General features: G+C 47.6%; 1 protein-coding gene and 1 non-coding gene across 2 annotated transcripts in view; one reads left to right on the forward strand and one right to left on the reverse strand.

Moving 5' to 3' along the window:
- Nucleotides 1-10,784, forward strand: part of LOC126546995 (neuropilin and tolloid-like protein 1) — a 454,676-nt gene extending 443,892 nt beyond the window's left edge. The window contains exon 10 of the mRNA XM_050194788.3: nt 3,056-10,784. Coding sequence (XP_050050745.1) covers nt 3,056-3,121 — 66 coding nt within the window. The 3' untranslated portion in view covers nt 3,122-10,784. The remainder of the gene's footprint in view (nt 1-3,055) is intronic.
- LOC126547498 (U4 spliceosomal RNA) lies at nt 1,568-1,701 on the reverse strand. The gene has a single exon (XR_007602738.1). It is a non-coding gene; the product is annotated as a U4 spliceosomal RNA (small nuclear RNA).
- Nucleotides 10,785-11,235: the final 451 nt, after the last annotated feature.

Here is an 11,235-nt window from a genome sequence, read left to right on the forward strand (position 1 = left end):
TCTTACGAAGAATTCTTGGCGTAGCAACTAAATAGCGTAAAAGCATGAATATGGGCACCAGTTTCTTTTCTTTTCTTTTTTCTGCTCACCATGGTCCTCAAAATCTGTCAATGACTCGTGATCAGCCTTACAAAGAAAGCCACATTTTATGCAAAGCTGATGACGGAGACTCCGCTTTCATTTGTGCTGTCCATCATGTACAGTCATGAGCAAAACTAACGGTGTAGTGTACCAGAATATGGGTTAGTGTGCTCAGGGAGGACTCACGGCTGCCGCACTCGATGTCGAAAGCCACGAGATGGCGCCACCAGAGCATGGGCAGTCGCATCATGCAACGCTTCCGATGCGCTACGGCGCTTTGCACACATCGCGCTTAAGAATCTGGGGCCGAATTCACAAAGCTTCTCGATCGTAACTGCTCTTTGCCATTGGTCGGTTCCCTTCGCTAATAATATGTCCAGCATGAGCATTGGCCGGAAATTTTTTTTTTTTTTTTGGAAACAAATCTTGAGTAGGAACGTTTTGTGAATACGGGTCCTGCTTTTTAATTGCTATCACGTCAACGCTAACACGTCCTTGGTTCGACGGCATTGTCCAACTCATTGACTCTCGCTTCTCAGGTGGAGTCGTCACAAGCTTCAAGAAGACAGCTCATTTCTACATCAAGCTCTGCATTGCCCGAGCTAACTGCTTTTGCGAGGTTATAAAATGAGAAGCAGTTTACAACAATCAGTAGCTGCGTTGATGTAGAATGACAATTTGATCCACATGATTGTCTGAAAATCCCGAAGAAGTTCTCTAACGGATCCTGGAGGATCTGTTAGAGAACTTCTTGGAAATGCCCGGAGACTTAGAAATGCACATGCGATTCTTACAATTACGTGTCACACATGAAAAAAATGTATCAATGAAAGCCTACTCCTTCGTATGCAGATGTCACTCGAACAATGCATTAATATTATGTCAAGAAACTGGCCACTTCATTACTTAAAGTCACAGGATCAACAATTTATTGGATATAGTAAAAGTACTTATTACAAGATGACTAATCACCTAATCACCCAATTAGTTAGGCAATATGAGTAATGCGAACAAACAGTACTATTTATTTAATTAATGAATAATGCATCTCGTAATCATAAGTTATAATTGCTTGAGTTATTCCAAACTTGAATAATTAAAACTAATTAAATAATTACGCAATTAATTAGATGCATTAAGCTCTTTATATTGCGGTGACAACCGCTGTGTATGATTCAAACTAGAATACATCAGGAAAAATCAAGCCATTATGTTAAACAATGCGCCGTTTGAACTACATACAACTACAAAAGAAGTCACAAACAACACAAACTTGGACGTACGCGCTAGCGGCGTACAACCAGCGCAACTGACAACAGCAGAAATGAGCGACGGATCGACAGAGGTTCGCGGCGGCGATGCTGTCGCGTGGGCTGGCATCCACGTGCCGGACCTTTCCGCAGTTGCCGCCATCTCGGCAATGCGTGGCGCCGCTGAACACACGATGCGCTGGCCTGCATTCGCGGCATAGAGTTACTGTATACGCTTCCACAAGGAGAGCACATACAGTGACTCTAATGCCGCAGATGGTCGTAAACATTGCCGCGCGAGTTTTCAGCTAGCAATAGTCGCCCCTCAGTGATCACTTCATTGGGTACGACACCGCATCTGCGCAAAGCTCGTTGCCTGGGCCGAAAGGGTCGCTCCTCGTGAGAGGCCATCCTAGGACTCGGGCCTGCTGGATCATAACTGAGCAAGTCTCAATAAAGTTGTTACCACCACCTGCCGCGCGACTGGCCGCTCGAGACACTTTGTGTGCATCTGCGGGCTTCTTTCACGCTCGGAAAAACACTTCTATGTAGCACGTACTGAGCAACAGAAAGCTGTATCGGGAGTTTTTCACATTGCTCTGCAATTTTCTCATTGACACTTTTCATCTAATTATAATATTTGAAATGTATAACTAATTGAGACTAACTATCTAATTAGACGGAATGAAAAAGATAGTTTGAGTATCTCCAAGCGAAGGCAAACAACATTCCCTTGTTTCTGTCCAGTTACGTGGTATTCGCCTAGTTATAAACTGGCTAAAATTAGCTGGGACACCCTGTACAGTAACTATTTCGGCATTCACTCATAGAGGTCCGTTACTTTTGCTCATGACTGCACGAAGAAAATACTGAGCTTCTTCTCTTGTGCCTAAAAAGTTAATATTATTATTATTATTATTATTATTATTATTATTATTATTATTATTATTATTATTATTATTATTATTATTATTATTATTATTATTATTATTATAGGCAACATACTGTGTGTCCCAACTAACGTTAGTCAAGCTGCTCGAAGCACAAAAATATTTTAAAATGACCGTGTAAGATACGATTATAACACCTGCAGTGTTCGGTCATCAAAAGGCTGACAACTGAACACTGCAGGTCAAAATCGTACCTTGCACCGTGTTTCTCAAATATTTTTTTTTTTCTCCTTCTTCGAACAGCTTGGCTAACGTTAGCTAGGACACTATACTACTGTACAACCGGAACATTGTAGGCCGCTAAGAGGAAGAAAGATGTCATTTGATTGCAGCTTCCATAGTCTGGCAGACTTCAGAAAGCGTAGGAGCGCAGGATGTCGAGGAGTGAAGGAGGCTCTCTGCTCATCGTATGAAAGACAGCGACACGTGTCCAACAGTTTGTTTATCGTAGCAGAAAATGCCCGCGGCACTGTCCGCCATTCCGCGCCTGACTGCGCATAGCGAATGCTGGGTGTGTGCGTGTTGGGCGCGCTTACTGTAGCTCGGCGCATTTTTCTGCTCATTCTTTCCCTTCTCCAGCGTAGGATATCCGACCGGGCGTATTTCTGGTCAATCACGTTGTTTCCTCCTTCTCTCTTGGTTCTTTCCAGGTGCGCATTCGTTTAGTGAGAGTCTAGGCCAAAAACTGTCAATAAACCAAGGCATGCGTGCAGTCTGTTCTGCGCGAGTGCCACGTTGTGCGCAAGCATGACAATGTGGCGTGTCGCTGCGCAGGTGGACCTGAGCGTGTTCCGCAAGCACCCGAACGGGCGGCCGCTGTCGCCGGCAACGGAGGCGTAGCGCTCGTGTCCGCAGCATGGCGACCTGCACAGTCTGCGTAGCGACAGCGTCACGCCTCCGATCCCGCCTCCACCACCGCCGCCCCACAAAGCCCACCCTCCGCCCCGCGTCGACATCTATCGCTGAGCGCGACCTGCGACGACGACAGCCGCACGACACGCCCGGCGCCACCTTGCTCAACAACCGACCGGACCGTGCCAGCGCCGAGGGTCTCTCCCCTCCCCTCCCCCCCCCCTCCCCAGGGGCGACCAACCGTCGCGAGCACCGCGCTCTGCAGCGGCGGCGCTAGCCTCCTCTTGGGAAGAAAGGCAGGAAAGGTTGTTCTGCACTGCCTTGCATATTAACCCTGCTCAAAGTTACGGGAACCATTTATTCATCCTCGACACGAGGCTGGCTTCAAGAGTAATCGTGTGGTTGCGCGAGTGCGCGCTTCGTCGAAGAGTGTGGCGCGGTACGATGGGCTGGCCTTCAAAGAGAGCGATCATCGGTGTCACGTAGGGCAGCTCGTGGCAAGCGTTACACTCTGGACACACAGCGCGAAGCCCAAGCGGTCTGCGCATAGCCTTTCACGTTGACTCAACCCATTGACTCAAAGCACGGTGTCGTCGGACTCAAAGTGTCACAACTGAAAAAAAAAATGTTATTGACTTCTCTTTTTGAACTGACGCTGTGGTGCTCGTGTGTGGACGCCTCTGTACAGCGCGGGTGTTACTTTACTAGGAGTACTAATTACTCTTTGCCTGTTTACAATACACTGAACGGAAACAACGACAACAAACTCGGTCCCGGAGGAAGCCAGTCTGGTGCCCTGGTTTCCGTCGTTCAACGCGCGCCTCGAGGTTTTGCCCGGTAGGCCTGATCCCCAAGTGAAGCAGCATAAAAAAAAAAGAGCATTTCCAAGACGGATGCGATAGCCCTGGTAAGCAACCAACGTTGACGTGTAGCGACACCGCGTGCGACTAATCATTGGCCAGGACCGCTTCATCTACCATGCTAACGGGGGAAAGGCACAGGGCTACCAAAAACTTCAGCTTGAGCTCTAGAGCCAGCTATGTTCTTTGTATTCCCCCCTGTTCCTAGAATAGCGCAACTGTTAATGAAAGCACTAACCGGTAGCGTAAGGTCACTTTTGCTTGCGCAGACTTGAGTGAGCTGCCTTCGAAAAAGCAGGCCACGCTAGCGTATCGGAAACAAGTCACCGCGTCTCACCCACGGTTGTCCTTTCGCTGCCGGAATATGGGGGATGGCCGTTGAACGGCGGAAGCAGTGATGCCTGTAAGCACAACGTGCTTCCTGATCCGGGCGTCGCCAAGGGACGCTCGATGCTACTCTTCCATCTATAACAATTCCACATGTGAAAACCATGAGAGTTCCCATTCCCGACCCTTTTTAGTTGCACTATTCCTTCCCGACCTGCCTCCGTTGCAGCCCGGTGAGGCTCAGACGCTCTATATCTGTGTAGTCTTTCCCACCGTCGTGTATGTAGCTTCAATATGTTCAATAGTCGTCCGCAGAAGAAGCCTCTCTTCTTTCCACTCGGCCAATCTTGTAGCTTCACGTACTTCAGAAACCTAGGATTTATTTGTTTGTTTGCTTCTCTGTTTTCATAAGGTAACATTTATTGGCTTCCGCTTGCGGCCAGCTTGCGATGGTTTCGGTAGTTTTCTACGACATATTGGTAGTTAATGGTAGCCTTCCCAGTACGATCGAGTTTTTGATTAAGAGGCCAAGAAAGAGTGAAAAATAAAGCTACTTGTAAACCAGCACAAATTACAGTGCCATATCTCATAAGTGTCGTGCCACCAATGTTAAAATATGTTTTAAGCTTAACTATTATTTGTTTTATTTATATCGAGGTGTCGCTATTGCAGGGTCGACTGCTTAGCGGAAAACATCGCGCGGTTATAAAGGCGTTCGTGATAATGCTATGTTCAACCGTCTGTTTTTCCATTATGTTTCGTTGGCGATCGGACGATGCAAGACTCTCGGTTCAAGAAGCTAATCAGGCCTATTTTAAACTTGAACGTGGTGGTGCACTCCACGCCTAAGGTTCCTTAATGAATGAGCAACTGCAGCTCTGGCACTTTTACAGTAAAGGCCTTACGGAAGGTGCAGTAAATGGTAACCGGGTATTTGCAGCCGTCCTTGTGTTAATGAGCGTAGCTGTACATAAATAGGACACTATTCCCTATGAACGTTTACGAATGCAGTACACAATCCCTGCTTGGACGAAGCAAATTGCTGGTATTGCGTAAGGCAAGATATCCAATTTAAACTACGACAGCACAACTGCACAAGCAAAGGCCGAGGGTGTGAAATTTTGCTCCACTTAGACAGTTTAGCCGACACTTCGATCTCTGAGCTTTCTCAGCGGAAGCTTCGCCTAGTTTTGGTACATTGAATCCCCAGTTCCCTAAAGATAACAACACTCTATAGATTTTCTGCCCTCCTATGATTTTTTCTTCAAGAGTTTTCTTTTAGCTGTTTCTCGTTTTCTTACGAAATCGAATAGTAAAGTAGAAAACTCGCATACAGGAAATTCCGCGAGTTTTCAGCATGAGCTTTCTATCCTGCTATAAGAGCAGCCACAGCGGCTCGTCAACACAATTTATATCTGCCTGGTCAGCTGCCGCAGCCGATCTATATGCGTTTCAATTGGATGCCTGCCCTCTTCCAAACTGAATGGGCGGCCTCGATTACGAGAGCTCAACGAGAGAGAGCTCCGTCCTCTTCCCACGTAGCCACGAATTTGAACGCGACAGGTTCACGCGCGCGGAGCAGCTACCCAGAGAGTAGGGTAGAACGAAAGCGCATAAGCGGAGCTCGCCATCCGTAATTCTCCCTGCGGGCACAGCGAAGTAACAAGCGTGCGCGCCCAACGATGCGCAAGCACGGTGCTCGACGTTACCTTTCTGTCCTTCCAGACTTAATCATCATTTATCGCAACTACAAAAATACCTTATGCGCGTCTCGATCACAGACAGCCGAAACGTCGGCGTTGTTCTGTGCCGGAGCACCATACAAGTACCATAATATGCACCGTACTTTAGCGAAACATTTTCTTCCCCTGTCGTCCGCCCCCCTCTACCTCCTCTCCCACTTTCAGAATCGTTTCGGACTGGGCTTATGTTAGCGAAAAGAGGGGGGCAGGGAGGGGCCACAAAATTACTCGTCTACTGAATGCTATCCCAGACGACTGCCAAACACTCGGAAGCATTTCCTCTTACTTCATGGCACAAGGTTTCGAGCAGCGGGAATGGAAGGACGAACGCAGGAGACGTCTGCGCGTACGAGCATTCTGTATTTGAACATAGTGCCAGAAATGAACCAAGCAGCATGCATTCCGCCCTGGTCTAGTTCTGCCTTCGTGTGCGCGTAGCGTTGTGTAACATCCTAATCGGACCTCATAGCACGATCTGACTTCCGCACTTTGGCAAACAGTCCCAAGCACCGTTCCCGTTCTCCGCGCGAGCTGAGAATAACGCCTCCGCGATAATGTCGCTGTAATAGGTCACGATCAGCAATTGGTCTCTTCACGGCTGTAGACGAGTTAAAAATGAAAGAAAGGGGAAATTCCACTCGAATGTTCTTCAGAATATCACGCCGGAACCATGTGGTAGTTTAATGTTCCTAAATACTGAAGACGTTCCTTCATACCTTCATATTCTTTTTTTTTGTTCGTGTGTGCGTGCGTGCGTGCCTGTCTGAGTGTGTGCCTGCGTGTGTGACTGTGTGTGTGTGCCTGTGTGCGTGCGCGGTGGCCCAGAAAATATTTCTGATAGTGAGCCAGCCGTTCTTTCAGCCTATATTTACGCGGCGGCTGCATTCTTAAAGGGCTGGAATTTGAAGAACCCCGGGTGGTCAATATTAATGCGGAGCCCTTTTCTACGGTGTCTCTTAGAGCCCCAGAGTTTCCTTTCCGGTGTTAAGCCCCACCAATCCCTAATCCAGTGCCTATTTGAAACACGGTCCCCGAACTCTTGAGGCAGCGAGATGCGCTGCATTAGCGCCTGTGCAGTGTCATCTGCGTATCCGCAGCTGCTCCGGAGCGCGGGCGCCTAGCAACTGGAGGCAGTGCATCTCGATAGCGGAACGCACCGAGCACTATATACCAAAGTAGCTTCTTGTGTTGTTTCCATGTTACGCGCACTTTCTTCGAACTCGGTGAAGACGTTCACAACGATAGACCGTCAGGAAATTTGGGGATTGGACGCTGTAATGGATCTGTATACAGCGCGCAGATCGTTGCACAAGTTCTTCTATGCGTGTGTGACTGTGTGATACCAATATAAATTCAGCTATTCTAACCCGTTGACAGCCTTCAATAAAATACAAAGACATTTTATAAATGACAGTGAAGTTCAATTTGAAGACGAGCTGGTAATATGGGACTTTTATATTTTCTTTTGCACGATATTCCAGAGCAATAGCCCATTACAGTTATCGTAAAGCAATATGGCGAAAGAAAAAGTAATAAATAACCTCGATACATGGCACCAAAGTGCTGAAGGTGTGCATCGTGTTCTAGCTAAGTCACAGTATCTCACGCCCCGAAGAGCATTTATTTGATTTGGACCGCTTTGTTGACAAAACGAGCAAGACCATACCGCCAAGCGACTAATGAAGGTGTTCTATAAAGGTTCGAAAGAACTTCGAAAATAGAGTCTGCTCGGACTGCAAATCCCTCTGTCATAACAGGCAGCTGTGGGAAATCATAAGTATGTCGCTTACTGCGTGTGTATCTACAGCTTCATAAAGTGCTGCACACCTGAATTTTATTGCAGCTTTCACACATGTTCGTGCTGCGACACGAATTTTAAACCACAGTGAACATCCAAGCTCGAGTGAGTTTTGCATCAAAAGTTATTTGAATTGCTAAATATTAACCAATGGGTTTAACCTCCCAAAGCCGCATGCGGGCTATGCGACACACCGGAGTGAAGGGTTCCGAAATAATTTGGCCAACTGGAGTTCTAAGTGCACCCGATACTCGGTACACGTTCATTCTTGCATTTCATGCTCACCGGAATGCGACCGCTAGCAGAAAGCGCGACCTCGCGCTCAGCGTAGTTGAAGCCGTATAGTTGAAGAGAAGTCAGTGTTTTTCTTTTCTCTCGTTCTTTTGTATCGTACAAAAAGTTGATCTTAAATTAGAAGAAAGGCACACACTAGCGCCTACATAGTGAGAATCTTAGAGGACATGGTTATAGCTCAGATCGTTTCTCCTATGCGCCAGCTCCACAACACAAATATAGAATGGGAAAGGTAACGTCGGGCACCTTGATGGCGAGGTGATATTGCATTGGCTTGATAGAATTGGATATAGCGCTTGGCATCCCGCAGTTCAGCACAACATTTGGATCACTGATGCTGGCAAGAGTGCTCGCGCCACAACTTACAAATCGCACGCCAATCGGAACTCACTCGCCTGCCATAACATGACATGCTTTATCTTGGCCTCTCTGCTGCTTAGGTAATCAACGGCTCTGATTAAGGTCACTTCTAAGATAGGCGAAACCAAAGAAAAGTAATGGTCGCATGTGGAAAGGTCTAATTGTACAAGGATGACATTTCCTGTAGCCGCAAAAAAAAAGTTCTCGAAATTGTAATGACTACCAAATATACAACAAAACGGTCGCTGCGAGACATCATTTGGGAGAATCGTAGGAAGCAGCGATAATTTTGAGCAAGCACCCTTTCCCAGCCCCATCGTTTCCAGTGCTCTCGTATGCGTGTAAAGGGGATGGAGCCGTCAATCGCCATAGACTGTAAATAGTAAATGTAAATGCTTGCATGTTCTCTCTCGCTTGTGACACGAAGCCGAGGACGCTGCATTCCCTTGACCAGATAATGAATTCGATCCTGAATTTAGGTGACAGAGAACCACAGCTGATGAGTGGCATGCGCAACCAGGGACTCGCATATTTTAAACCCAGTCACATTCATTCATAACAAGCACCTTACGACTGGGGGCTTGGAATTTAGTAGCTGGCATAGTGTGCCCAGAAGCAGCCGAAAATCCCGTAAGCTGCGGAGTTGCGCCAGAGGGGCTTCTTTCACTCAATTCTCCTCGTATAGAACAATAAGCTAATCCTTCGCCCTAACGTGTATAGTTAACACCTTGGCGCGCGTCATTCGCAGCCGTTCCCTTCAAGTTTGCTCCAACCAGCAACTTCGCGCACACAGGTCGCATCGGTGCAATCGCAGCGACGTACGTGAAGAGATGGCATCGGTTTGTTTCATACGCTGCCGCAGGACGTACGCTGACACCAACTATCGCGACAATGCGCGACCAAGCGAATAATTATTTCGAGTTGTTTTAGAACGCCCGGTACGTTGCAGTGCTCGACGGGACTTGTTTCTTAGCTGAGCGTCCTTTACCGTCTGCTCTTCTCGCAGTTGAAGCGCGTGACCTTAGCGGAGCGCTGCGTACATTTCGCGCTTCGGTTAGATATTTAATGAAAATATATCAGAGAAGCGTGTATAGGTTTGCTGCAAAACGAGAGAGTTCTAGGAAGTCGTGAAAGCAGTTAAAGGGCGCCACCCAGCGATCCGCTTTTCCATTTCAAGAGCATGGCGGCTTTTTCGTTTAGCAAGGTCGGTGTACTGCATCATTGTGCTCCCGCTTTAGCGGCTGAGCGGAGCGAGCCGTGAGAACGTTCAGCTAAAGGACTCCATTGTTACGAATACCCAGACTGATGCGTGTGCTGTCTGGTGAAGGACCGAATCGACAGCGCTGAGCGGCTTTGATTTGCGCGGGGCTTGCAGTGTGCCAGCCTACAGCTCCGACTGCCGGACTCGAGCGGCACGTTCACGCGTTATCGCGTGTGTGTGCAAGCATTGTAAGAAGGTAGCGACACGTTAAAAACTCTCCAAAGAAGTGAACGCCGACTCAATCCGCAACTTGAGGCGACGTATTAATTGTACTGACGCAGGCCTCTGAATAGTTTTCTTTCTCGTTTCGATAGCTAATAATTCAAAGTCATCTCTGTCATTCCTGGAGAAGAAATTAAAGAGTACTGGCTCAGTGCATTACAGGTGGCACAAGACTTCTCTCCCAGCATATCACGAGAAATGCGAGGTTTCAAGGCCCTACCTCGAGCCTTTGTTTCGCAATTATAAAAATGAATGAACTCAAAAGGGTACGCACGCGATGAGAAATAAAAGTGTATATGTTACTCCCTCGGATCATTTAGCGCTCGTGCCAATTACATGATGCTAAACCCATCAGCTTGTGGGCCCAGCGGCGCAAGCAGCCCATAGATGCCGCTACACTTTCTGCTTACGGCTTTCCGCGAATGAAATTAGGACGAACGTTATGCATGCTGTAGAACGTTGCTGTAAACAAATATCCAAAATTCTCGCTAATTGAAGAGCGCATGGTATCGAAGGAGTTGCATATATGCTCTTTATTCCCATTTTCACCTCCCACTTCTTATTCTTTCTCTCTCGTCTTTCTGCATGTGCACATATTACCCATCCGCGCCTCAAGAATCAAAACGTTACTCCTTTTTTGAGACACCATTATCTTCCATACAAGTCTTCATTTGTTTCCTTGTACTTGGTTCTGTTCATTTGCACTACAAAAGCGACCGTGCTGCCTTATTTAGGAAATAAAAACAAACAAGATGTTCCAATAAAATATGAGTGTGGAAAGGCGAAAGCCATGCAGTATTTCCTCAGTATGTGCTGCCCCGGCTGCACCATGCTTTCTCCCGCAGCACCCATGTTCTGTCGACGCTCTAGGAGAAATCGACCTTGGGACGTATTCTGCGACGATCACTTCGGCGATAGTATCGCCTTCGCGTGACGTAGTGCCAATCCACACGCGCCTGACGGCCGAGGCGATACTATCGCTGAAAGTGATCGTCGCAGAATACGTCCCCTTATTGTCTCTCGTTTAATAACGTAGCACATTTCCTGCCTAGGCGGCGTATCCAGAATTATCTCGAAAGAATCACAGCGGAAAGCAAATCGTTCACCCCTCACAGTGCGTGCGCCTGAGCGTCACGTGGCTCGGCGCTCTCGCTTACGGCGAGAACCCACACCACGCACGCCCAAAGAACACGAGAACGGCGCGCTCAGCAGTGCATTTGCTTGCGTCATGTGCAGGA

This window comes from Dermacentor andersoni, chromosome 1 (assembly GCF_023375885.2).
Source record: "Dermacentor andersoni chromosome 1, qqDerAnde1_hic_scaffold, whole genome shotgun sequence".
Lineage (NCBI taxonomy): Eukaryota > Metazoa > Arthropoda > Arachnida > Ixodida > Ixodidae > Dermacentor > Dermacentor andersoni.